General features: G+C 45.0%; 2 protein-coding genes and 1 long non-coding RNA gene across 20 annotated transcripts in view; 1 reads left to right on the top strand and 2 right to left on the bottom strand.

The window, feature by feature from the left end:
* Nucleotides 1-5,311: 5,311 nt before the first annotated feature.
* On the bottom strand, nucleotides 5,312-7,070 carry RPP21 (ribonuclease P subunit p21). Of its 3 annotated transcripts, none has more exons than XM_019028768.3 (5): nucleotides 6,940-7,070; nucleotides 6,770-6,870; nucleotides 6,595-6,677; nucleotides 5,610-5,735; nucleotides 5,312-5,454 (listed from the first exon to the last, which is right to left on the bottom strand). In XM_019028768.3, exons 1-5 carry the CDS (start codon nucleotides 6,994-6,996, stop codon nucleotides 5,357-5,359), a joined length of 465 nt encoding a protein of 154 aa, XP_018884313.2. In that variant the 5' UTR covers nucleotides 6,997-7,070; the 3' UTR covers nucleotides 5,312-5,356. The 3 variants fall into 3 exon arrangements, with proteins under 3 accessions (XP_018884313.2, XP_018884312.2, XP_018884315.2); XM_019028770.3 differs by having other exon boundaries at nucleotides 5,394-5,454; nucleotides 5,603-5,735; XM_019028767.3 differs by having other exon boundaries at nucleotides 6,770-7,041.
* Nucleotides 7,071-8,446: 1,376 nt separating this feature from the next.
* On the bottom strand, nucleotides 8,447-26,359 carry TRIM39 (tripartite motif containing 39). 14 transcript variants are annotated; one of them, XM_055389906.2, is made up of 10 exons: nucleotides 25,542-25,671; nucleotides 24,841-24,890; nucleotides 23,484-23,636; nucleotides 22,756-23,215; nucleotides 21,638-21,733; nucleotides 16,499-16,729; nucleotides 12,247-12,269; nucleotides 11,818-11,907; nucleotides 11,559-11,674; nucleotides 8,447-10,464 (listed from the first exon to the last, which is right to left on the bottom strand). In XM_055389906.2, exons 4-10 carry the CDS (start codon nucleotides 23,206-23,208, stop codon nucleotides 9,917-9,919), a joined length of 1,557 nt encoding a protein of 518 aa, XP_055245881.1. In that variant the 5' UTR covers nucleotides 23,209-23,215; nucleotides 23,484-23,636; nucleotides 24,841-24,890; nucleotides 25,542-25,671; the 3' UTR covers nucleotides 8,447-9,916. The 14 variants fall into 14 exon arrangements, with proteins under 14 accessions (XP_055245881.1, XP_055245884.1, XP_055245880.1 ...); XM_055389909.2 differs by having other exon boundaries at nucleotides 23,484-23,616; XM_055389905.2 differs by lacking the exon at nucleotides 24,841-24,890 and having other exon boundaries at nucleotides 25,650-26,359.
* The window catches only part of LOC109027166 (uncharacterized), a 107,347-nt gene continuing 105,052 nt past the window's right edge, over nucleotides 25,651-27,945 (top strand). The window contains exon 1 of one of the 3 annotated variants that reach the window (XR_010134238.1): nucleotides 25,651-26,186. This is a non-coding gene — a long non-coding RNA (uncharacterized lncRNA). The remainder of the gene's footprint in view (nucleotides 26,187-27,945) is intronic. The other 2 variants (XR_004070700.3, XR_008680566.2) reach the window with 2 other exon arrangements.

The raw sequence follows: 27,945 nt of genomic DNA, 5'->3' as shown, positions 1-27,945 counted from the left end.
TGTGGAAGCTGAAGGAAAATTTGACTTTCCTCAGGTAATTTCCATACACACAAACCTAGAATCCAATTTGTAATTGTGGCTAAGTACTCCAGAGGCCCACTCTCATAGGTCCACGGTCTAGAATTCCACTACAGAGATATATATCGTAACATATAGTTGGAAGCAAACTAGTTGACTATCCATAAGAAAAGGGATAAACAAAATGTTTTAAAAGCATAATCTATGGCAGTCCAAAACACTGAATTAGATGTATATATAGTACACAGAGCTTAAAAAATGTTGTCAGCCGGGTGCGGTGGCTCACGCCTGTAATCCCAGCACTTTGGGAGGCCGAGGTGGGTGGATCACGAGGTCAGGAGATTGAGACCATCCTGGTTAACACGGTGAAACCCCGTCTCTACTAAAAATACAAAAAATTAGCCGGGCATGGTGGCGGGTGCCTGTAGTCCCAGCTACTCGGGAGGCTGAGGCAGGAGAATGGCATCAACCTGGGAGGCAGAGCTTGCAGTGAGCCAAGATTGCACCACTGCACTCCAGCTTGGGCAAGAGTGACACTCCGTCTCAAAAAAAAAAAAAAAAAAAGTTGTCAAAAAGATAAAATGGTCTCTGCAAGCTCCATGTCCTAGGTATAGTCCTCCCATCCTGCTGCCAGATCAGTGTGATCTCTTCAGGGTGGAAGCCCAGGGCCCAGCACCTCAGGGTGGTATTACAGTCAGAGATGGGGTCATAGTGGGTGCTGGTGGAGAATGCCTTTGGGGGTCCGAAGAAAAGGGTCAGAGGAAATTTAGAACATTCATTTCCCTTCCATAGGCCATTCAACAGGGCTCATTGATCGCTCTAAGAAGGAAAGGATTTTAGGAAGAGAAACTCAGATACCCACATCTACTCTAAGAGTCCAGGGGAACACTTTCCTGTTTCAAAGCAGAGTGAGGCAGGATATAGTTGGAGGCACCAGGTCTGAAAGGAGGTGAGGGGGTCCTAATTAAGTAGTGTCAAGGTCACAGTGAGCAGGGCCAGGCTTAGAACAAGCTCCAAAAAGAATCAGGATGGAGGCAGAAGATAAGGTCTGAGAGAGACAGTTTGGTTCTTGAGGAAGTAGCTGCAAGATCATGAAAATTAAAAGCTTTTATACATCAAAATATACTATCAAGAGAGTGCAAAGACAATCCACGGAATGAAAGAAAATGTTTGCAAATCATATATCTGATAAGGGTCTAGTATTCAGAATATATAAAGAATTCCTAAAACTCAAAACATAAAGGCAACCTATTTTTTTTAAATGGGCAAAGGTCTTGAAAGGACCTTTTTCCAAAGAAAATATACAAATAGCCAACAAACACATGCAAAGATGCTCAACATCATTACTCATTAGAGAACTGTATATCAAAACCACAAAGAGGTTTTGCGGTTTTTGTCTAGTGTTTTGGATTGACTTCTAGTGGTTTGATACCCACTAGAATGTATTATAGGATGGCTATAATAAACAACAAAACAAACTGAAAATAAGTGTAGATTAGGATGGAGAGAAATTAGAACCATGTGCATTGCTGGTGGGAGTGCAAAATGGTGCAGCAGCCATGAAGAGCAGTTTGGTAGTTCCTCAAAAAGTTAAAATATAAAACTATCAAATGAACCGCACCTATATCCTCCAACAAAAAAATTAAAAACAGATACTGAAACAGAACCTTGTACACAAATGTTCATAGCAGCACTGTTCACAATAGCCAAAAAGCAGAAATAATGGAAGTGTCCATTGATGGCTAAATGGATAAACAAAATGTGGTATATCCATATAATCGGCTACTATTCAGCCATAGAAAGGAATGAAATACTGATATTTGCTACAGCACGGATGAACCCTGAAAACATTATGCTAAGTGAAAGAAATCAGACACAATAAGCTACAAATTGTGTGATTCCATTTATATGAAATATACAGAATAGACAAATCCGTAAAGGCAGAAAACAGATTAGTGGTTGCTAAGGGCTGGAATAGGGAAAAATTGGAAGTGACTGTTTAATGGAAACAGGTTTCTGTTTGGGATGATGAAAAAGATCTGGAACTAAATAGTGGTGGTGATTGTATAATATTGCAAATGTACTTAATGCCACTGAATTGTACACTTTAAAATGGCTAAAATGATACATTTTAAGTTAAGTATATTTTACCACAATAAAAAGAGGAACCACTGGGGGGCACTGGGTGAGGATGTAGGGGACATTTCAGTATGCTCTTTGCAGCTTCCAGTGAATCTATAATATTTCAAAATAGTTTTGAAAATTTATTAAGCAGTTACTAAGCATAGGCACTATCTTCATAGTGATATAATTGTTTTAAATTAGAGATACACACTGATTTATTATGGTGACAATAACTCAGATTCCTCAATGTCCAAGACCTGTCTTTTCTAACGTTTTTGCTACTTGAATTCAAAATAACAGTCTCTCAATCCTTCTCTCTTTTGCCTCCTGACAATAACGATACTGGTTTTCACTAGTTTTGAAAGTGCTAAATGAACTTAATGTTCAGGGAGTGACTAAGGCATAGTTTCTATGGTTACTGGAAGACCTCATTTCTTGATTCGATTTGAATAACCTAAGTTTCTTCTCTCTCCTTTAATTTTATTTAGAGTCCTAAAAGGGCATAAATTTTGAGTTATTGAACTGCTAGAAACACTTGAGAAAGCTACTGCATTCCAGGGATTCAGTTTATTTTCATCTTTCATCTAGGAAATCCATTTTTGCATATAATATGCCACTATCACATTATATATCTTTATGATGTATCTGTATTAATACATAGAATCATGTATCAATGTATAGAATATAAATGTTATATATGTAATCATATATTTATAATTAAACATGAAAAAGGAAAGAGGAAGAGGGCTGTGGAAAGAGGAAGAGGGCTGTGATCTTTAGAGTTATATATTGATAGAAACCCACAATAAATAAAGAAACCACAAAGACTCACAAGTGAACCAGATTCCAGATACTGTTTTGTCTGCCGCTCATCCTGACTGGGACCTGATTCCCATCATCTCCCACATGAGAGGAATCACTTAGTGACTGAGCCATGAAATCAAAACTCAGTTTCCCCACTGCTATCCCACTGTAGACATGTTCAGTCATGTGCAATCATAACACACTCAAGACAAACTTAGCCAAAGATCAGATTAAGTGTGCAAGAGTCAACGAGCTCAGTCATCCCAAATTAAACTTACTGGAGGAGCCATGGAAGGTGAGCTGAGGATGCAAAGGACCCAGGTATGCACGAGGTGTTACTTTCAGGCTACACATTTTTGTTGGACTGAAAGTTAACCCAGGTAGGCACTATTTCCAGAAATAAATTGTCAAAGGATAACTCAGAAACATTTACTTACATGTACACTGTTTAGTATTTTCTATGCAAATAATTTACTGACATGTGAAGGAGGCAGTGGAGAGACCAAGTCAGGGACAAAGGCAAAACAAGGATGTGGTAGATCAGTGATCCCCAACCTTTTTGGCACTAGGGACGGGTTAACCAGGGACTGGTTTTGTGAAAGGCAATTTTTCCATGGAGCAGGAAGGGTATGGTTCTGGGATGAAACTATTTCACCCCAGATCATCAGCAATTAGATTATGATAAGGAGCATGCAACCTAGATCCCTTGCATGTGCAGTTCACAGTAGGGTTCATGCTCCTATGTGAATCTAATGCTGCCACTGATTTGACAGGAGGCAGAGCTCAGGCAGTAATGCTGGCCCATCCCTCCCTTCCACCACTGCTCACCTCCTACTAGGCAGCCTGGTTCCTAACAGGACACAGCCCAGTACCAGTCCACAGGGCCTGGGGGTTGGGGACCCCTGTGGTAGATTGTTACATTGGTGATCCCCAGGGAACTAATGAACCTCCCAGCGTAGCCCCTTCCACATTGAATCTGGCATTGGCACTGTGCCTTGCTTTGGCCAAGGGAACATTAGCAAGTGTGACCCCAACAGAGGCTCGATAAACACTTTTTTTTTTTTTTGAGACAGAGTCTCACTCTGTCACACAGGCTGGAATGCAGTGGCGCGATCTTGGCCCACTGCAACTCTGCCTCCTGGGTTCAGGTGATTCTCCTGCCTCAGCCTCCCGAGTAGCTGGAATTACAGGTGCCTGCTACCACGCCCTGCTAATTTTTTTGTATTTTTAGTACAGACAGGGTTCCACCATGTTGTCCGGGCTGGTCTCAAACTCCTGAACTCAAGTGATCCGCCTGCCTCGGCCTCACAAAGTGCTGGGATCACAGGTGTGAGCCACAGCATCCAGCCAAACACTTACATATTGGGATGCTTTTGTAGAAGCCAGAGGGGATGTAAGAAATACAACTACCCTGAGACAGCCATGCTGTGAGAACATCAAAGCTAGCGAGGGAGCAAGGCTACTTGGAGAAGCAAATGAGGTGCTAAACACGTGAGTGAAATTTCTTGGGTCTTCCAGACCACCTACGAGATACCAGCTAAATGCAGCTATGTAAGCTGATTTCATATGTAACAGGAGAACCACCCAGCCAAAGTCTTTCAGAATTCCTAGTTCACAGAACCAGAGGAAATAATAAATCATTATGTTTTAAGCTCCAACATGATGATTTTTTTATACAGCAATCGATAAGCAAACACAGGGTTTATAAGAGAAATAAAAGAAAACTGCATTCTGGAAGTAGTAAATTTTGTTTGTATGCTTTTGGCATTTGGCATAACCTTATTAGCCGGCATTTAGCAAAAAGGTCAGTCTAGGAATTCTGTACTTCAGTAGGCTTTCTAGGGATATCGAAGAAAACATTTTAGTTGTTTATTCTTAAGAAAACTCTGAGAGTTTACCTATGGGACATAATTGCAAAATGTCTGTCGGTGTCCTTTGTTAGCATCTTTGACTTTGTTAGTTCAGGTTTGCGCCATTTCCTTTATCAGAATTTTATTAAAGACAACTTTGAGACTGGGAAAAGACCTGAGTCTTTTCTGACTATGAGTGGGCCTAGAGGATACAAACACTCTCCGCTGCCCCATATTTCTCCCCTTGTTTAAAAACAGCAGCAGTGGCATCATTCTCTCCAGCTCTTCAGTCAGCAATTATGGCTGCCCAAACATGGAATCCCCTAAGGTGGCTCAGGACATTGATAGGGAACTGGGGCCATGGCCTTGGAAATGCAAGCTGCTGAGTGAGGCCAAGTGGTCTATGGAAATCATGATCTCCCTGCATGGTGGGATTACAAAGGTGACCAAGAAACACAGACAGAAACAGAAGAAAATGGAATTAAGAGTTGAAATAACCACAGAACAGAATCATGGAATGTAAAACAAGTAAACTTTATTTGGGAGATGGGGTGAATCCATCACTGGTTACTGGAACCCCGAGTCTGCATTTTCTCCTCAGGAAGGCGGTCTGAAATGGAGTGGGCTGTGTTTGGCAAGGGTTGTAGTGGTTTGGAATCTGAGTAAATGAGCAGAATCAGAGAAACAGAATTAGTTTTCTGACTGTGGTACTTCTCACACCAACCCAGAACCTGTCCATGTGTCCTCTTCACTCTACGTTCTCCATTGTCCCTATCCTCTGGGGTGTCCTCCATTTTCTCCATCACCTCTCACCTGCTTGGCTCCCGAGCTGGGCCTCAGCCCTGTCTCCCCAGAGTAAATGCCCGGGATCATTGAGGAAGCGTTGGCTGCGCTGGCATGTTAGGCAGGTCTGTACGGTCCAGCGCTGTCCCCTGCAGCCTAGGGTGAACATGGGAAAAAGACTGTCCACGTTTAGAAGTAACGGTCTCTTGCTGCCAGTTTTGCCTCCAGTGTTTTTCAGTAGGTATCCCCGCTCCCCCACCACACCCCCAATTTGAATGCACATTTGATGGTGTCAGGCCTTGGCATAAGCCCCATCCATTTCCTGGAACTCTTTAAGATAAAGTTCAAACTCCCTAACAAGACTTCAAGAACTGGCCTGTTTCCCTCTCCAGTCTCATGTCTTGCCTTCCTACCTCAAACTCCAGCCTCCTGAACTCTCATTTCTTTGACAGCACCACAAGCTCTTTTGTCTCAGAGTCTGCACACATGCCTAGAATTTCCATCTCTCACTCCCTTTGCTTATCATAACTTCGCCACCACTGGCATGAGTAAGTGAGCATTCTACTCCCCCAGTTAATCTTTTTCTACACCATTTTGTTTCTTAGTCTGTCCCATCAGACCGTAATTTCAGTGAGAATAATGAATCTAGCACAGTACCTGACACATTTTAGAAAATAAATATCTGCTTAATAAATGAATGGTGATGGGAATCGTCCTCCACAAAGCCGAATAACATCTATTATTGTGCATGGGTGGGGTTGCCTCTTAAAAGTTATTATTTATTGCCCACACTAGAAGAAAAAAAAAAAAAAAAAGCCGAGCCCAAACCCTAGTTTGTGCAAGTGGCGTTAGCAACTTAATCCAAACCCGAAGAAGGAAGACTCCTGCGAATCCCACACCCAACATCCATCTACAGTGAGAAAGGCGCTGTTGGCCTCCAGTGCCCGCCCCCCACCCCGCCCCCCCTCCGCGCCCCCAATGCTCCGCAGTCTTCCACCTCGGTTGGAGCACTCACGTCTCTGGCGCTGGGTGCAGGTGAGGCCCGGGACGAGGAGGGAAGAGCAGCCTCGACAGAGAGTCCTCTTCACCGAGGGATCCCTGGGGGCGGAGGAGGATAGTGGTCTGGCGCCCGCGCTCCCTCTCGCGTTCCTCCCGCGTCCCGCCCGCCGCCCGCCCCGTGGCTGTCTCACCGCCGCAAGACGAGCCGCTTCGCAATGGTCCTCTCAGTGTAGCAGTAAAACCTCGCCAGCGCCTGGTTCTCGGGGTCCTGGGCAAGGACACAATGGGCGGCCTGCGGGAGGGAAGCAGTCACTCTGGGACGCCGAGCACCGTCCCCGTGGGGCCCTTGTCGCAGACTCACCTGGTACAGGAAGTTAAGCCTCTGGAAGGCCTCGCGGTCCTTCACCGGCCCCGCCATCAGCGCCGCGCTCCAGGGCCTCCCGCAGCCCCACCCCTCGCACAGCCCCGCCCGGGCGTCCGCGCGAGGCCTCCTGGGAAACGTAGTCCCCGCGCCCTCGGGAGCCTCCCGGAGGCCTCACAAACTCATCTGTTTCTAAACACAACCCCAGCAATCCATGCCCAGGGTCCCTTTATGAATGTTCAGTGCTTTTGTATTCCTCAAGCTCATGACCAATTACATCACCTAGAGACCTAGTGGAGCAGGTGAGGATCTTAAATCGGCCATTTTCAGGACAGAAGGCTGGTCTCTTTATGTAGCTAGGTTGGGGAGATGGTTATGTGCAATTTATAACCAGCTAGAGCTTCTGCCCTACTCTCCTGAGGTCCGAGGCAGATGCCTGTAAGATCTACAGACGGAAGGCACAGAGGTAATACATTAAAAAAAAGCACTGGTGCCAGTGGGGGTGAAAGTGGGAAGGATCATGAGGGTGCTGGAGGGAGGGAAAAGGACTCCCGGTCCTCAGAAAGCACAGTTTACTCCTACTATTCCATCTACCAAAGAAACACACTTCCTGTTATGCAGTGCTGGACACACAGTAGGTGATCCTCACTTTCTGAGTGAATGGTTTCTAACTCCTAGGCTTAGGTACAGCACAGAAATCTGTCAACAGCATCCCCTGCCCCTGAAACTTCACCCCACTCCCCACACTGACATTCACCTCACACCCCTCCCTCTGACCTCTTCTATCTTCCAGTTCTCCTGTCTGGTGTCCTGTGACTCATAGTGACTATCAGTTACTGAAGTCAGAAGCAGAGGGACATGAATTGGAGGGGTAGAAGATCAATGAACCCTGAGATGGGGAGGGCAGCATAAGTCAGGAGAGGATGACTTCTCTCCAATTTCAGACCCAGTGCCAGGCGGGGACAGACAAGCAGGGCTCCAGCTGGGAGGAAGGACATGGCTGAAACCTCCTCTGGAACTAGTTTCACAAGGGTTCTCGGACTCAAATGAGAGAGGTGTGTTTAAAATGTAGATGTAGGCTGGGCGCGGTGGCTCACACCTGTAATCCTAGCACTTTGAGTGGCTGAGGCAGGTAGATTACTTGAGTTCAGGAGTTCGAGACCAGCCTGTCCAACATGGCAAAACCCTGTCTCCACTAAAATTAGCCGGGTGTGGTGGTGCATGGCTATAGTCCATAGTAGTCCCAGCTACTCTGGAGGCTGAGGCAGGAGAATTGCTTGAACCTGGGAGGCAGAGGTTGCAGTGAGCTGAGATCACCACTGCACTCCAGCCTGGGCAACAGAACGAGACTCTGTCTCATACATAAATAAATAAAATGTAGATGTCCGGCCCACCCCAGACCTTGACTAACCACTAAGGGTGAGACCCAGGAACATGCATGTCTAACACCCAGTGATTCTTACACATCAGTACAAGGCTGTCACCAAATTACCACACAACACACAGATCACTTCAGTGGATCCTTTGTTCCATATTATTTTAACCAACCAAAGTATCTTGCCACAAAGAACCACAGTCAAGGCACAAAGGTAAGAGGAGGAGAGTCTGGACAAAGTCCTGTTGAGGTGGTAGGAGGAACTGAAATGCCCTCAGTAAACTGCAGATTCTTCTCTCAGTCATTTCTGTGAAGATTACCCGAACAGCAGATAATCCAAATTGGTTTAGTTTGGTTTGGCATGCATCACTTTTACCTTTTATGACAACATATGTACCCTATAAGTTGTTTATTTTGGCCTAACATGAAAATCATTTACATTCTCTGAAAAGGGAAATGGCAAAGGGTGAGGGATGGCAACAAACAAGCAAAAGCCTGGCTTAACACCAGTTCCAGGCCAGATGCACACAGGCCAAATGAAGTTGCCTATCTGGCCCTTCCCTATATACCACACTCTTCCACCCTGTCCTTAGGGTGAGAAAGACTCCACAACCTTTTTTCCTTTCTGGCTTGGACACCTTGGCCAGGTAAGAAGGCTGACAATTTGGGAGTAGCTACTTAGTAACATTCTTTAAGGCCAGGGCTTTGGATACAAATACCCTTCTCTTTCCTCTAATACCTGACTCTCCTTTCCAAGTTCCCATGGGAACACTGTGAAAGGATAGATGTGTCTTGCAGGATCTCTTCCACTTTGCCTCTGGAGAGGAGCAAGGTGACTGACTTATTGGTATAGAGGCAGGCAATAAGCCAACTCTGCTGAAGGCTGAGGCAGGGACCTGGGTTCACCTCTGCTTTCTTTTCAGCCTCTCCTTCTCCCCACATTCCTACCTCTGGCCAATCCTACCCATAATCGCAACCTTACCCTTGGAATAGAAGACCAAAGAAACCTCCCTCCTCTTCATTAATCTCTAGGAATCTGTTCCTTTAGCCCACTTCCCTGACCCTTCTAGCCTTGTTGATGTCCAATCTCTGCCCTCAGAAAAACTCCTCAATATCTAGACCCATGAGAGCATCTGTCATTCATCTCTCATGAATTCAGAGATACACAGACCCCTGTGATCTACCTCAAGAAGCAAGACTATCCTGGGTCAAAGAACCCCCTAAAAAGATGTGCAGGGGTTTCTGTTTCCTCCTCTGGTTTGAGCAAGTCAGACCCTCACAGATTTTTTGTTTCTGGAAAAGCCTCTCCTTCCTTCCTGACCCGTCCTTGTGCAACAGAAAACCTGATGGACTTCAGGGTAGACAATCCTCTGGGAACCAGCTCCCCACCCTGACAGTTAGGAGGAAGTCACAGCTGTGCTCTCTCATCCAGCCCAGTCCTACCTCCCCCTCCACACAAAACCATCCTAGAAACCAAGGTGTTTCTCCAAGATGATTCAGGACTGGACCCAGGTGGACACGAAGACGTTCCAGCAGGACACAGGAAGGAGGCCCGTAGCACTTGACCCTGCCTCACCCGAGTCATTCCCACATCCCAACCTGTCACTCCCAATCTGTTGGGGGCCTGATGGTAAGTGGTGCAGCATTCTTCCGTCCAGCCCGGATGCCTGGGTAGAAGAGGGGCCAAAGTTTCTCAGTAAAAGTATCAGTGAAGGTGTAGATATGAGAGCGGTCTGTGACATTGTAGAAAGACAGTGTGCCGGCCTCATAGTCTAGGAATATGCCTACCCGCTTGGGTTTCACCTTGATGTGCAAAGGGGTAAAAGGTGTGGTGGTGGCTGCATATTTGTCCCCATTCCATAGCCGCACCCGCCAGTAGCCAGTCTCAGGGAGTGGAGTCAACTCGCCCTTTCGGCTCACGGAGTCCCGGCATACACCCACTGCCCAGTGGGTCTTGTCGCCCACCTCCACCTCCCAGTAGTGTCGACCTGAGGTGAAACCCTCAGTAGCCAGGACGCAAGGGTAGAAGGTGAAACGCCTTGGTGTGTCAGGGAGATCCCGGAGTCTTGTCTCCACGAACTTGACGCTCTTACGATCCTCTGACAGGACTAGGTTAGGATGAGCTGTCTCAGGGTCCAGGGTCACATCCGCTGGCGGGAGAAGCCAGAGTGGGGAGCTAGATGAGGATGGGAATAGCTAAATGCCCCTGCCTCACTCTTCCAGCCTGCCTTTACAGAGCCTGATCCCTTAAAGGTCCCCAGAACAACCTGGTTTGGTTAACTTTCTCAATCCATGGTGTCACCTAAGGAAGGGGAGAAAGCAATGGCTCACTTCTCACCCTGACCCTAAAGTAAACAGATAATAATCTCTTGAGTCTGCAGTGGCTGGTAATCTAGGTTCCCGCCTGGTCCTCTCTTCATCTCCCTCTGACATTATCATTTATCTCACTATATAGAGAAGTACAAGGTGTAGTCTGAGGGGCAGAAAAAAATGGAAAGTGTTAAGAAGGATGCCTAGCAAGACAGCATATGGTCTAGGGATAGGGTGACCATGTGTGTTTTCCAGGAACTGGCCTGGTTTATGACTATTTTCCCTGCATATTCACATTAATATAATGACACTCCCTTTCAGTTTCTTTTTTTTTTTTTTTTTTGAGATGGAATCTCACTCTGTCCCTCAGGCTGGAGTGCAGTGGTGCAATCTCAGCTCACTGCAACCTCCGCTTCCCAGGTTCAAGCAGTTCTCCTGCCTCAGCCTCCAGAGGAGCTGGGATTACAGGTGCCCAACACCACATCTGGCTAATTTTTATATTTTTAGTAGAGATGGGGTTTCACCATGTTGGCCAGGCTGATGTCGAACTCCTGACCTCAAGTGATCTGCCAGCCTTGGCCTCCCAAAGTGCTAGGATTACAGATGTGAGCCACCGCACCCGGCCTTTGAAGGTTATGCAAGTTTACATGGTAAATAAATTATATAACCACTCTACCCGATGACTTCGGCAAATTATTTAACCTTTCTGGGTCTCTATTTAGAAAAGAATGGACCTAAGAGTAGATAACGCTTAAGGCTTCCTCTCACTCCAAGTTCTGTGACTCAGGGTGAGACTAAAAGCGAGATAAAGGGGTAGGTGTGTGTGGGAGTAAGAAAAGTGAGACATGGGATAACTGAAACCCATATAAGGTAGGACCTAAAAGCTTTCTTCTCTCTAGTGGTTTCTTCTAGTTTCCTTTTGGGAACAACTCACCAATTAGCTGTTTAAGGATTTTCCTTAGGGCAAAGTACTGTCGGGGGAAATTGCTGAAGTTCTTTTCCAGCTCTATGGATACTGAAGTCACCTCCATGGTCTTCACCTTTTCACATCTAGGAGGGATAGGGAGATAGGGGAAGAAAGGGCAGGGTTAGGGGGAAGCTCCAGCCAAGTGACTATTCAGATGTTAACATTTTTAGGGAGAAATTAAAATTCTCCATCTTCCCACTTTCTTCCTCCTCCCTGAAAAGCTCACCTGTTGATTTCTTTTACTAATCCAAGGAGAGCCTTATGATCCCGTGGACAGATCCTTGAGAGTGAGCTTCCGAACTTTCTAGGAATATTCCTGTATTTCATGCAAATGGATGATTGCCCTCCCTGCTCTCCCAACCCCTTCCTCCTGCCATCTTGTTTGGACACAATTCCACCCACTGGCACAAGTAGAATCTGATTCTACCTTATCATTCTCCTTCTCAAGAAGTCCTGATGTTCAAAGGGGAAAAGGGATTATTATTCCCAATAATTTGTTCTCTAACTGGCTTCATGGGCACAATGAACATTCTCCCATACCCTGCCCAGACACTACATGACTTTCCCAACCTCACCCCCAACCCAAACTCCTGACTGTACCCCTCCTCTCTAAGCCAAGACCTAACTCACTCAGAGAGATACAACAATCACTTACTTTTCCAGGGTACTTTTGACATCCTAGAAGGAAGGAGAAAAGAAAGCAATATTGGTCCTGGTATTCAGTGGTCCTGAAGGCAAAAGGTTCCCCCTCCTCCCCAAAGTTCCACAGCTATAAAATAGGGATAGGATAAACTGAGGGTCACACAGTGCAAGAAGAGCTCCAGCGGGACCTGAGTGCACTTCTCCCAACCTAATCCCTACTTTCAACTTCTGGTCATCATGAAGCTTGGTCATTTATATCACTTTCCAATGATTTCTTTTATGCTTGTCTTTGCTCCTCAAGGATGCTGGGAGCTCCCTATAAGGGACAGGGATTGTATCAATTCTTTACTCTGTCCCCCAAGTACCAACCACATATCTCACTCTCCTTGAGGATAAGTACAGAGAGTTCCAGACTGGTGGCATAGGAACAAATCACACATTCCTGTTACGGTTTGGTATCCCCTGTCTTGCATTAGTTAATAAACATCAATAACTGGCCGGGCACAGTAGCTCACGCCTGTAATCTGAGTGCTTTGGGAGGCCAAGACGGGTGGATCACTTGAGGTCAGGAGTTCAAGACCAGCCTAGCCAACATGGTGAAACCCTGTCTTTACTAAAAATACAAAAATTAGCCAGGTGTGGTGGTGTGCACCTGTAATCCCAGCTACTCAGGAGGCTGAGGCAGGAGAATCGCTTGAACGCGGGAGGCAAAGGTTGCAGTGAGCCGAGATCATGCACTGCACTCCAGCCTGGGTGACAGAGCAAGACTCTCTCAGAAAAAAAAAAAAGGAAGAATAAACACATTAATAACTGTGTGCTAATACTGATTTGTGAATACTTGGGGTCCAGAAGACAAAGAAGACAAATCTCTGTCCCACAAGGATTTCCCAGTTTAATATGGAAGGCAGAACACACATACATGAAAGGCCATAGGGACAAATACCAAGCAATACGTAACATAAAAATAAATGTACAATGAAGCCTCACTGCTTCAAATGCTGGTAATCTAATCTCTAAGATAAAAAATATGTTCCCTAGTTTTGCTAACACCATTCATTTACGTAAGAGAACAAAGTATTTCAAACACTTTAGAGGTATTATTAATATATACATATCAAAAGCAATATATTATTTAAACAATTTCAGGCATACCTCATTTTATTGCACTTTGCTTTATTGTGTTTTGTTGACATTGTATGTTTTTCAGCTAGATGGTTTGTGGCAACCTGTGTTGAGCAAGTCTACTGGCACCATGTTTTCCAACAGCATGTGTTCACTTCATGTCTCTGTGTCACATTTTGGTAATTCTCACAATATTTCACACTTTTTCATTATTATATCTAGTATGATCTGTGATCAGTGATCTTTGATGTTACTATTGTAATCGTTCTGGGGGCACTGTGAACTGCATCCATATAAGACGAACAACTTAATCGATAAATATGATGTTTTATGTGTTCTAACTGATCCACTACCAGCTATTCCCTCATCTTTCTCCATCTCCTCTGGCCTCCCTATTCCGAGACACAACGATATTAAAATTATATCAATTAATAATCCTGCAATGGCCTCTAAGTGTTCAAGTGAAAGAAGAATCACGTCTCTCACTTTAAATCAAAACCTAAAAATGTTTTTTTTTTTTTTTTTTTTTTTTTTTTGAGACGGAGTCTCGCTCTGTCACCCAGGCTGGAGTGCAGTGGCGCGATCTCGGCTCACTGCAAGCTCCGCCTCCCGGGTTCACGCCATTCTCCTGCCTCAGCCTCCCAAGTAGCTGGGACTACAGGCGCCCGCCACTACGCCCAGCTAACTTTTTGTATTTTTAGTAGAGACGGGGTTTCACCTTGGTCTCGATCTCCTGACCTCGTGATCCGCCTGCCTCGGCCTCCCAAAGTGCTGGGATTACAGGCGTGAGCCACCGCGCCCGGCCAAAAATGTTTAAGCTTAGTGAGAAAGGCACATTGAAAGCCAAGATGGGCTGAAAGCTAGGCCTCTTGTGCCAAACACCAAGCCAGGCTGTGAATGCTAAGGAAAAGTTATTGAAGAAAATTAAAAGTGCTACTCCAGTGAACACATGAATGATAAGAAAGTGAAACAGCTTTATTGCTGAGATGGAGAAAATTTTAGTGATCTGGATATAAGATCACATGATTCCCTTAAGCCAAAGCCCAATCCAGAGCAAGGCTCTAACTCCTTCAGTTCTATGAAAGCTGAGAGAGGTAAGGAAGCTGCAGAAGAAAAGTTTAGTTAGGTAGGTTGTTTTAAGAAAAGAAGCCATCTCTGTAACAAAAATGTGCAAGGAGAAGCAGCAAGTGCTGATGCAGAAGTTGCAGCAAGTTATCCAGAAGATCTTGCCAAGATTACTGATGAAGGTGGCTACACTAAACAACACATTTTCAATGTAAACAAAACAGCCTTCTATTGAAGAAGGTGCTATCCAGGGCTTTCACAGTTAGAGAGAAGTCAATGCCTGGCTTTAAAGCTTCAAAGGACAGGATGACTCTCTTATTAGAAGCAAGGGCAGCTGGTGACTTTAAGTTGAAACCAGTGCTCACTTACCATTTCAAAAATCCTAGGGCTTTTAAGAATTATGCTAAATCTACTTTCCCTGTGCTCTAGAAATGGAATAACAAAGCCTACATGACAGCACACCTGTATACAGCATGGTATACTGAATGTTTTTAATTTAAAAAAATTACCTTTTGTAGAGATGGGGTCCCGCTATATTGCCCAGACTGGTCTTGAATTCCTGGCCTTAAGCAGTCCTCCTGGCTTGATCTCTCAGAGTGCTGGGATTACAGATGTGAGCCAACGTGCCTAGCCTTTACTGAAGTTTTTTTTGGGGGGATGGAGTTTCACTCTTGTCACCCAGGCAGGAGTGCAACTGCATGATCTTGGCTCACTGCAACCTCTGCCTCTCGGGTTCAAGCGATTCTCCTGCCTCAGCCTCCCGAGTAGCTGGGATTACAGGCGCCCGCCACCATGCCCAGCTAATTTTTTGTATTTTTAGTAGAGATGGGGCTTCACCATGTTGGCCAGGCTGGTCTCAAACTCCTGACCTCAGGTGATCCACCTGCCTCGGCCTCCCAAAGTGGTAGGATTACAGGCATAAGCCACCGTGCCCAACCCTTTACTGAAAATTTTAAGTTGAGACCTACTGCTCAGAAAAAAGATTCCTTTCAAAATATTACTGCTCATTGACAATGCACTTGATCACCCAAAAGTTCTGATAGAGATGTAAAATGAGATTCATGTTGTTTTCACGTCCGCTAACACAACATCCAATTGGCAGCCCATGGATCAAGAAGTAATTTGGACTTTCAAGTCTTAATAAATGTATTTCATAAAGCTGCTATAAATAGTGATTTTTCTGATCTAGGCAAAATAAATTGAAGGCTTTCTGGTAAGGATTCACCATTCTAGATGCCATTAAGAACATTGTGATTTGTGAAAGGAAGCCAAAATATCAATATTAACAGGCATTTAGAAGAAGTCTATTCCAACCCTTACGGATGACTTTTAGGGGTTCAAGACTCCCGTGTTGTAAGTAACTGCAAATGTGGGTTTTCAAAGATTTTCAAAGAAGTTCTACTGTGAGTAAAATGCTATTAAACAGCATCACATGCTTAGAGTTATCTTTCATAAAAGGAAGAGTTGAAAGTAAACTTCGTCGTTGTCTTATTTTAAGAAATTACCACAGTCACCCCAATCTTCAGCAACCACCACCTCGATCAGTCAATACTAACGCAAGACCCTCCACCAGCAAAAATATTATGATTCCACTAGGAAACCCAACAAATTAATGTGACTTGCTTTATCAAGATACTCGCTTTATTGAAGTGGTATGGAATTGAACCCACAATATCTCTGAGGTATGCCTGTATCCTTTAAACTATGTTTCTGTCCTTTTTCAGCAGTACATAAATCAAATTTCAGGACTTAAAAGTAACGGTAACTGCATTTACAAAATTTTTAATGCATAGTTTTTCACTAACTCAGGCTAGACTTCCCTCCTTTCAAAAGAATGTATCTTTTCTTTGGAACAGATTAAGCACATAATTGCTGACCAGAGATAAGAACACAAAAATGGTTAGAAAGGGATGGGAGAAATCACTTTTCCGTAGCAAAGACCCTTTGAGTACACCTGGCAGAAAGAACTGGATTTAGAGAAGGAGAGCAGAAGAATGAGTATCCCAGGCTGACAAAACAGCCTACGCAAAGCTACACTGCACTCAGCCTGAGGGGCTATGCAGGGGCAAAGGTCGAACCTTAAGCATCTCGAAGCCTGACTGTAAGCACTTGCCCTCCACCTCAGCAGCCAAGTGGGCCAGGTCCCGGCGCTTGTCCCCAAGGTGAGCAGCATTTTCTCGGAGTCGCTGCAGAATGTCCTGTTCCTCTTCTTCCAGTCGTGAAAGCAACACCTGCTGCTCTTCATCCAGCCGCCTATGAAGCTCTTCAAACTCCCTTAAGATCTGCTGTCGGCGACTTTCCACTAGTCTCTGAGAAGAGAGGGAAGATGTTGTATCAGCAGGGTCAGTGTGGTATAAGGAAGCCTTTCTCTCACCCACCATATGTATGAATTAACACAGACTTCCAGTTTCATTGAAAATGGTTTAACAAAGCCTGGGTGTGGTGACACATGACTGTAATCCCAGGACTTTGGGAGGCCGAGGGAGGTGGATTGCTTGGGATGAGAAGTTTGAGACCAGCCTAGGTAACATGGTGAAACCCCAACTCTACAAAAAATACAAAAAATTAGCTGAGTGTGGTGGTGCATGCCTGTAGTCCCAGCTACTGGAGAGGTTGAGGTGGGATGATGGCTTGAGCAAAGAAGGCAGAGGTTGGAGTAAGCTGAAATTGTTGCACCACTGCACTCCAGCTTGGGCAACAGATCGAGATGAAAGACAGACAGCAAGACAGGAAAGAAAGACAGAAAGACAAAGACAGAAAGAAAAGAAAAGAAAAGAAAGAAAGAAAATGAGAGAAAATGGTTTAACAGAACACTCATTTTTTATTCCATTGGAATTTCCTTCTGTAAAGAATGGCTCCATCACTATCACACCCCTACTGATGACTTGGTAGTGAAGACCACTGCGGATATATATATTTGTTTTAATTTAAGACAAAGAACTCAATAATATGATGACATTAACTATTACAGATATCGGAGATATCTGTGTTATTATCAACTGTAAAGTTCTAGTTAATTCAATCTGTCGAGAAAAGGAAAGTACAGGCTCAGCATGGTGGCTCATGCCTGTAAACTTAGTGCTTAGGAGGCCCAGGTGAGAGGATCACTTGAGGCCAAGAGTCCAAGACCAACCTAGGAAACATAGTGAGACCTTGTTTCAACTAAAAAGAAAAAAAATTAGTCGGGCATGGCAATGCACATCTGCAGTCCTAGCTACTCAAAAAGAGCCAAGAGGATGGATGGCTTGAACCCTGGAGTTTGAGTTAGTGTGCTGTGATCACTACTGCCCTCCAGCCTGGGTGAGTGAGATTCTGTCTCAAAATAAGCAAACAAAAAACAACGAAACGAAAAGGAAAGTACAAATAATAAAAAGTTAAAAATAAGATTGTCATCCTTTGCATATTGCAACACACGCACCAGATAAAAACCAGAGAACTGGGAAAGTGTAAGAATCAGTAAGAATTATATGGGTTATTATAAAATATACATATGTAGATTTCAGGGCTGAACTTGTTAAATTGTTTCAAGTCACTTCAGAGAACTGGCAATTCCTACCCCAGGAACAGGTTACAGAAGTTTGTTAGTAATTTAGTTTCTTGAAATTTGAAACATGCTTTCTTTAAGCCAGCACACAGACTTAAGCCTCTAACATTCCTGAAATTTGATAATATAGGACTCAAACACCAGCCATAACACTTTCTGAGAATTATCAGCACATCTTCTCTTCTGCATCTCCACTACAACAAATAGTGATCTCCCTAAAGAAAGAATTCCCCAAGCATCGTGTGACTGATGATGAAGCAAAGTGAGAAGCACAGACTGGGACTCTAGAAGGAAGTGGATAGGGAATGAAAGGCAGGCTTGAGGGTGGAGAGAGAGTGGGGATGCAAAGCCAGGATGGGCCTGACAAGCGTGGCATTTGTGGATTCAAGCTAGTTCCTGGCAGAGGCTGACTAGCTCTTCTAGTTTAGGGCCACTTGCTGCTTCACTTTCCACCACTGCCTTCTCAGTGTACATCTGAACAAAATATATTCTCACATTTGCCCTCAATAAAACACAGCCTTTGTGTGTGTGTGTTTGCACATATGTGTGCATGCATGTGTGTTTGTTTAGGTATGGGTGTAAGTTTAACATTCATGACTGTGATAAATAGGAAGCAAAAAGGCTCTTCCTCTTATAAACCGGTAATCTTTTCTCTTTTTTTCACTCTATATTTTAGGGCAGTGGTTCTTGATGAAGCTGTTATCACACTCTGAGGATATTTTGGAAATAGGCACATCTTCTTGTTTTCCATGGTTGGGGAAGTTCCTGACAATGACGTAAGCACTCCTCCAATGTGTGAGACAATCCGGCATAGTGAACTGACCTGCAACATTTTCTAATGTTCTGCTGGATATTCAAAAACATAGGCCTGGGCGGCCAGGCACGGTGGCTCACACCTGTAATCCCAGCACTTTGGGAGGCCGAGGTGGGCAGATCACAAGGTCAGGAGATCGAGACCATCCTGGATAACACGGTGAAACCCTGCCTCTACTAAAAATACAAAAAAAACATCAGCTGGGCGTGGTGGTGGGCGCCTGTAGTCCCAGGTACTTGGGAGGCTGAGGCAGGAGAATGGCATGAACCCGGGAGGCGGAGCTTGCAGTGAGCCGAGATGGCACCACTGCACTCCGGCCTGGATGACAGAGCGAGACGCCATCTCAAAAAAAAAAAAAAAACCCACAAAAACAAAAACACAAAAACCAAAACATAGGCCTGGGCTTGAATGCCATTTTATATAGTATAAACACAGAGTAATTCTTACATGGTTTTACTATACGTGAATTTTTCAGCAATAGCCGAATAAAACCCAAGATTATATTGTTATACTTAGAACTTTACCAAAAGTTATTACTACGAAAAATCATATCATCAACAGCTAAGCTACTTATGGTGCTTCAATCACATTGGCACACATCCATCTCAGTCTGAATTTGTATTTATTGCGTTGCTGATAATGACACATATAGGGGCAAGCATATAACCAGCTACACTGTAAAGTCGTTCAGGGTAGTCATGCCCAAATATTACATACCACATTTTATCATCAATTATGTTTCATTATATTTGGACATGATAGACTCTTTAAAATTTAACATTATGCACATAGGTTATATTACCTGTAATTTTCAGTTCAGCATAATTACAAATTATTTTTTAAAGGGGCATTGAGGGAGAAGGAGGGAGAATTCAAATGGTCACAAGAGGAATGTTGGTGGTAGTTTTGGAGACCACTGAAATGACAATTTACAATTTAAAAAACAGGACAGTTCTGTTCAAGCATTTAGAAGGTTTTAAAAAGGTATATTTCTCTCTCCATCCTTTACCTTCAAGAAGGTGATCAACATGAAGAAGAAAGTTAATGACTAGCAATAAGCACCATTTTCATATTTTTAGGTTTCTTGGAAGGCCTCTAAAAGAACAAAAAACTTTAAAAGTTCACATTTCTAACCAAAATTGGTTCAAATTTTAAAATTTCAAATGCTTACTTTGCTAAAATGTATAAGGCACTAAGGTAATAATACTTGCTTTCTGATGAAATATTATCATTCATTTAAAAATTCATGTTTCTATGAATCAAAACTTGGATTTAGCTTCTGGTGATCTCTACATGTCAACTCTTAAAAACTCATTACTTCTTCGGGAAACCTTTAATGAGGCCAAATTTCTATGTTGTCTTCTTATGAACTTGCAGCTGTGCATTTTGTGCCATTACTTATTTTCTCCACTTAACTTTAAGCTCAAGGAGGGCAGGAACTGTGTTTTTGCTCATCATTGTTCCCCAGTGTCAAATACCGGGTTTGGCCTAAACCAGGAGCTTAACAAATATTTACTGATTCACGAAGAACTAGTATTCCTGGTTTTGCCACTTACTGGCTTTATGATCTTGGACTAGTCACTTACCCAAGGTCCATTTCCTTCTGTGTAAGCTGAAGGTAATAATACCTACCTTAAAGAATATCTAGGTTTACCCCTACATCTTACTAAAGATGGCCTCAGGATTTCCTTCCGTCTCTTTCTCGTAGCTTTTCTATGTCTCACTTATCCCAATTTGGCCTGAACTCTTAAGACCCTAACAACCCTATAAATCTGGAATGTTATGGATACATAATGAATTAATGCATAGGACTCAATTCTAGTTATTTTTGCTACAAATGATAATTGTTCACTGTTCAATGGAAGACAGACAGACACCAAAATGCCATGCTACAAATAAGGCAATGCTATAAAAGAGGTGCAAAATTGTATGAAAATTAAGAATGTTAATTTCTGAAGGGTCAGGAAAGGTTGCATAGGAAGTGGCTTTCATCCCGCCTGAGAGATGAATAAGATCCTATGGTGGAGGATGGGGAGGGGAAGAACATTCTAGGACCAACATCATCTAGCATATGTAAGCTTACTTGAGTTTTAAGAATGTGGTCCTAATGTCATTACATAGTTCTTCTGAGACTCTTGGTCAGCTCCTTTTCCCTTTCTCCCCAGTGAATCTTCCATATTCTCCTCTCTTCAAGTCCTCTAAGAAACTCCCATCCCTGCCTTCTCAGCAGAAAGCCTCCTTTGCTGCTTTAACAAAAAAAGGAGACCAAGAGGCACAAACTCTCTCAGCTCACCAGATGTAAGATATTCTGTCTGTTCTTCATCTCTTAAATCCCTCTTAATACTTAATTCATGACAAGTAATTTAAGTACAATGTTTAATGACAATCAAGCCTAATAAAATGCCATCATTTTTGAGAGCACTACACTGTTCTTTCTTTTTTTTGTTGTTTTTTTTTTTGTTTGTTTGAGACAGAGCCTTGCTCTGTTGCCCAGGCTGGAGTACAATGGTGTGATCTTGGCTCACTGCAACCTCCGCCTCCCAGGTTCAAGCAATTCTCCTGCCTCAGCCGCCCAAGTCGCTGGGACTACAGGCATGTGCCACCATGCCCGGCTAATTTTTTGTTTTTAGTAAAGACAGGGTTTCACCATGTTGCCCAGGGTGGTCTCAAACTCCTGAGCTCAAGCAATCTGCCCACCTTGGCCTCCAGAATTGCTGGGATTACAGGTGTGAGCCACCATGCCCGGCGAGAACTGCATTTTTCTAATGAACCGGAACTGGTGGATTAAATAGTGTACAGTTAATTCCCTCATAGGCAAATACCCTTCAGAGCAGCCTACATGGGATTGCCTGCCTTTACCTTGAGCTCACCAGGCTTCTTCTCCTCAGAGGACTTGCAGCGAGTGATCTCCTGCAGCTTCTGTTCCAGGGGCTCCAGACACTTCTGCAGTTTTTCCTGAGGGGTAGGGAGGAAGTGGGAGAGGTGACATTTGGGGTTGACTGGTATACCTACCATTCAGAGATTAAACCATTTGTTTTAAACCATTTATTTGCTTCCTAGCCATCTTACTGCCTCTTGATCTGACTTCCTTCCTTGCCTGTCATTTGGGATGTCAACTTTCTACAGTCCCTCCTCCTGCCACTAGCCTGTCCACATCACCCTCTCTGCTCACCCAACTGTCCTTTTACTGAATCTGAGATAGCTGTCATCAACTCTGTGTCCTTTCTCAACTCTTTCCATTTTCTTACTGAGGCAACTGCCTATTACCATCAAAGCAACCTTCTGTACCCTAATATCTCTCTTTAAACCTGTCCTCCCATCCACCTCTATCCACCTAAAATAAAAACATGGTTATTATACTGTAAGTTACCTGAAATCTTGTTTTCAAGAGTAACATAATTAAGCAAAGTATATGATAAAATGCTAACACATTCATATCTCTGTTCCCTTTATTCAAACATTTTCCTTTGTCTCAGCAGTAAGTTAAATGATATGCCATGTTACCCATTACCTAGAGAAACTGCAAACAATAGAATGGTTCAGCTTAGTCCGGTAGGTATCAGTCTCAAGCGATATTACCTATGCCTAATAACCAGTGTGAAAACAAGGAGCATTCTGAGCAGGCAGGCAGAATGAAGAAACCAGACTACTTTTCAGTTCTCCCTAAGTTTAATCTTTTCCATGTGGTTTCATTCATTTATGAAAAATATGACCACACATACCAATATTCACCCATAAGACTCACATGTATTGCAAAAGTCAGAGAGAAATTTTAGGGCACTTCTCACCATTGCTCTTTTTCAGGCTAGAGGACAACTGATCACACATACTGTGTGCCCCTGCATATGCAGCTCTGAGAATACAAAGTGAGTAGTAGGAGCTTACGATCTCTACCTAGGGAGTATCTCATCCTCATCCTCATCCTCTGCCGCTTCTCCCTTTTTACCCACACTGACATCGTGTGTCTGCTTCCCCACCTTGTACTCCTGTGTAGCGTCGTCCAGTGGCACAACGGTGTGGGCCCGGTGGGTGTGGGAAATTGCACATATCAAGCATACAGCCTCCTGGTCCTCATAACAGAAAAGGCTGAGGGCCTCATGGTGTTGGGGGCAGAGGCTCTCATCCCGGATCTTCCGCTTGACGGCTTGGAGCTGCTTGGCAATTTCCACCATACTGCCTAGTTGCCGATTAGGTCGGAGACTGCGGTAGCGGGATGTCTTTCGACAGACAGGACAAGGGAAGTCCCTCTCTAGATCCTCCCACCAGCGGGTGATGCAAGCTTTGCAGAAGTTGTGCCCACACTCAATGATGACAGGTTCCTTCAGATACTCCAGGCACACAGAGCAGCTCGCCTCCACCTGTAAGTTCTCCAAAGCCGCAGCTGTAGAGGCTGCAGAGGCCCCAGCCTCTAACAGACTTGTCTCTGCCATAATTTAACTTGGGAGTGGGGAAGAGGACAGACAAAATAAAAATATTAATTGGAGGTTTTTTTCTTTTTTTTTTTTGCATCCCTGACCCGACATTTATCCCTATGTTAAGTCCTAACTCCAGATTTGCCCCTTCTGGTTATTCTCCATCTTCTCTTCCAATCAATTCAACCTCTTTGTTTCTCCATTTTCAAAACTTGTGACTCCCAGCCATCAACCTTTTTTTTCTTGTTAGTAAACCGACACACAACCCCCAATTGATCTATCTTGTCTCTTACCTCTGCTTTCTCTTGTTAGAAAGAGAAGCTTCCTTCAACTCTAGCTCAGCATACTTCTCCTGATCCAGGCTCATTCCACTTGTATCTTAGAACCAATAGTTCCAGACACTGTATCCTCGTTTGACATACGTTTCTAACAGACAAGAAAGGAATCTGAGAAGTAAAAAATGTCATAAAAATATTAACATTTCTTAAATTAACCATATTTTAAAGTTTAATGTTATAAGAGCTTTATGATTAATCCACTGGAGTCTAAGCTTGATTCTCTGACACTGTTCTCTCATTCTTCTAAATCACAATATCCAACCTTTTGGCTTCCCTGGGCCCACTGGAAGAAGTGTCTTGGGCCAGACATAAAATACATTGACACTAATGACAGCTGATAAGCTTAAAAAAAAAAAAAAGTCCATGCATAACTTTTGTTCTAGCACCACCACAGAAGGTCCATGCATAATTTTTGTTTTATCAGCCACCACAGATAAGCAAAGAGAGTCCTCATATTGAAAGGGTTAGATACCACTGCTCTAAAGGCTAACAAATGGAATGAATGAGGCAAAGGCAACCTCCTCTTTTCAGGAAAATCTGAAATTATTCGTCCTTTTATCCATCAGACAAGCCTAACGGAAGTCTGCTCTCTTCTTGGAATGACATTTCATGCGACATTCCATTTCTCTTGTGTTCATCTGGACACTCAGAACTGCTGAAAACTGATAAATTATGGCAACTATATTAAATATTGCTGAGCTCAGGCCAATAACTTCTTGAAAAGAGAGCAACAAGTCTATTTGTAGTGACTGGAATCTTTCAATATAGCTATTGATAACTAACACCCTGGGCATAGTGTGTCTCCAACTTATAGGTCCTGGAGTGGTTGGGAATTAAGAGACACAAAAGAGGCAATCAGATCTCCCTTAAGCGCAGCCTCAGAAGAACTGGAAATGCACAGGAGAGATTAATAAAACACAAGGCTGGCCCCCTACTCTATCCTTAAAACATCCATACTTTTAGCCATGGGTAAGTTGATTTAACTATCCCCATAACCCTTTCTCCTCCCGACCCCCATCCTTCTCCAGGGACCTACTGGAAGGAAGGAAATTTGGTAGATCTATGTGCTGAGAGATAAGTGGCCATGTAATGAGGTAGGTTAACAACAATTGTTCCTGTATATATTGTTGGCACACACAAATGTGTTTGATTTGGAGTAGGAACTGATAACTTCTTTGGATTTGAATTTCTTCTGTCAGCAATAGGAGAGAAGTTCAGTCAGATGATTTCTCTCTACCTGTGGGAATCCAACTTTGACTTGTGGTGATCCTACCCCTTCCTCAGTCTTTTACAAATTAAGTGGCCTCCTCACCTGAGATGAGTAGAACTGTATGCACAGTAAGGCACCAGGACGGATCTAGACTGGCAAAGAAGTGGTGAGAGAAATGGGGAAAGGGTTAGGGAAGAAGGGAGAGGACTCTCAACTACAGTCATAGTGAGACCTTGAGTGCCTCTGTGTTAGTCCTTCCTCTTCCTCTACTCCTTGTGTCTCAGCTGAAGGGCAAACTTCAGGGACAATCTCATTTTGTTTCTACCACTGTTCAGGGTCCCACCTTGCGACCCTCTCCTGAGAGGTTGTCCACAACTCTGTCCCACCCCCGTTCTCCATCTTCTTCCGCCAGATCTGGGGCTGGGGCATTGGAGAGGGGAAAGAGGAAACGTCGTGGCTGGCAGGGTAGGAAGGGATGCGTGTCCAGGTGAGAAAGAGGTGTGACGTGAAGATGGGATGCCCGCCGCTATGACGCAGCCGAGACCCGCGGTGACTGCGTCAGAGTTTCACCCGGGGAGGTGAGCAGCAGCGGGACGGGGGAACGGCGGGGTAGCCAAGCAACGCCGGACGCGCTGACGTCGCCGGGGCGGCAAAACGTCCGCCCGGGCCCGAGGCGGGCGGAGGCAGCTGTGGTTACGTGCGGGGGGCCGGTGACGCAGTCGCGGGGCGCTGGGACGCGGCTTGCGGAGCCGGCCGGCGGGCGCAGGCCCCAGGCTCGGGCGCGGCGGCGGGACAGCACCTACCTTCCCGGCTTCGGGTCCGGGAGTGCGGGGCGCGGAGCCACCGGAGCGCTGCCTCCCTCCTTCCTCCTCCCCTCGCCCCCGCCCCGCGGCGCGACACACAATACTCGCCGGAAGCGGAAGCCGCGCCGAGGCTCGTGTCAGTGGAAGCTGGGGTGTCGGCGGACGGCCGCGGCCGGGTCTAGCGGTGCCTGCGGAAGCAGAAGGAGGAGGAGGGCTGGCGATGAGAACCAGCAGGAGGAATCAAGGGCAAGAAGGGACCCAGAGGGGCAGGTGGCTGAGATGCTGGCGTCCAGGTGACCCGAGGAATCCTCTGGAGATACAGGCCCGCGCATGCGCGTGCTCGAGCGCTGAAGCCCATTGCCCGCAGGGCGCTGGACTGGCGCCCCGGCCGGCGAGGCTGTCTAGTCCAGGCTCCAGGCCCCGGCTCTGGCCAGGCGCCGCCGCCTCCCGGTGCAGCTGAAAGTCGACGAAGAGGGCGGGGCGAGGGCGGCTTGTGGAGTTCCACACTTTTCCTCTCTTCGGGCCAGTCCGGGGAGAGGGTGGCTAGCTGTGGCGGCGGCCAATTACGTGGCGGACCTGCGGGGCTAAGCTGGCACGTCACTTCCGACTAGTGGAGTTTTTAGCCTTTTAACATTCAAGGATTAGGTAAGTTCTCCCCGCGGTAGACTTCAAATGCACTTTGTCCTGCCCCTGCTTGGCGAAATTTACCGAAATTATCTACCTATCCCGCTGGAGTGGGAGCCGGGGGAGAGCTGGAACCGCGTCTCTGCTGCTCACCTTTGTGTCCTTAGCTCCTTCGCATGGGGTCCGACCGCAACACGTGCGCTGGATAAACGCTTGTTAACTGGGTGAGAGCCAAGGCCTGTTCTTTCCACTTCTGGGGCTGTGACTTGAGTTTCTCCGCAGGAGCAGATAGTGTTTGTGTAGGGACTGCGGACTTTTGCATTACAGCCTCCCTGCTTTGCTCGCCTGCTGCTGGAAGCTTAGCAGGTCTGTGATTTTGGAGGAAGTGGGTGAGGTGATGAGGCTGGGGAAGAGTATGCTGGGAGAGGTGTGAGGGGCCCGGGAAGAGGTGATGGGGCTGGGGAGGGGCTAGTAGTGGGTACAGGTGTGAAAAGGCTGAGGAGGAGGGGTTAGTGCTAGGAGGGGTGTGACACGGCTGGTAGAAAAGATAGCTTGCTCCGCCTCCCCGCCGCCAGCACTAGTCATGGAGAATATTCATTGAAAGAGATGAGCAGATTTTGCTGTACTCTCCTCGGTGAGAAAGGGCCCTAATTTCCGGCGTAAGTTGTGCTGCTGTTTACAAACACCCTGCATTATTTAACCTTTCATCTTGGGAGCCAGAAACTATTTACTTGCTGAAAATATAATCCAATATCTAAGGTATAAAGATTTGGGATCACACATGCTAATTACAGTTGTCTACCTTTACTGTTCCTTTTTTTGTGCCAAGAATTGAAGAAGATTAAACTTGAGAAAATTACATTTGATACCTTTTTTCACATTGCTATGTAGCCGTTAGGGATTTTAGCAGCAGCACTTGTTCTAATTCACAAGATGTCTCACTTGTAAGGGTAGTTTGAAAGCCACTAACTGGGCAGTGAGCCTCCTTAGCCGTGGCTTCGGAGGGAGAGAGAGATTTGGTTTTGATTTGTTAATTTGTGGCGCTTAAGATGTTGATAGCCCTCCTTTCTGGCTTTCTGTTTGTAGATAACCAGGAGGAATGTGATTAGACTAAGGAAATTAACAAGAGGAGGTCCAGTTCTAAGGACTATGAAGAATGTGCTTGCCTAGAGACTGATATTAGGGGGATTTTATGCTGAATATGGAAGGAAAAAAGGGAGACTGTCTAGGTAAAACTATAAAATTATGAAGCGCAAGTAGTATGACATATAACAGGGCTTGGCAAATCTTTGCTGTAGAGAGCCAGAGAGGACATCTTTTTGGCCTTGTGGTCCATACTCAGCTTTCTCCTTGCAGTATGAAAACATCATTAGATAGTACTAAATGAAGGCTGGGCGCGGTGGCTCACGCCGGTAATCCTATCACTTTGGGAGGCCGAGGCGGGTGGATCACCTGAGGTCAGGAGTTTGAGACCAGCCTGGCCAACATAGCGAAACCCTGTCTCTACTAAAAATACAAAAATTAGCCGGGCGTGTGGCGCGCACCTGTAATCCCAGCTACCTGGAAGGCGGAGGCAGGAGAATGGCTTGAAAGCAGGAGGCAGAGGTTGCAGTGAGCCGAGATCTCGCCACTGCACTACAGCTTGGGCGACAGAGCGAGACTCTGTCTCCAAAAACAAAAGCTAAATGAGCATGGCTGTGTTCCAATAAAACTTTATTATGGATGCTAAAATTTGAATTTAATAACGTTTTCAAGTGTCATTAAATACTCCCCTTGGATT

Source organism: Gorilla gorilla, chromosome 5, assembly GCF_029281585.2.
Source record: "Gorilla gorilla gorilla isolate KB3781 chromosome 5, NHGRI_mGorGor1-v2.1_pri, whole genome shotgun sequence".
In the NCBI taxonomy this organism is placed as follows: Eukaryota; Metazoa; Chordata; class Mammalia; order Primates; family Hominidae; genus Gorilla; species Gorilla gorilla.
The sequence above is the reverse complement of the archived record's forward strand: the minus strand, read 5'-3'. Positions and strand labels throughout refer to the sequence as shown.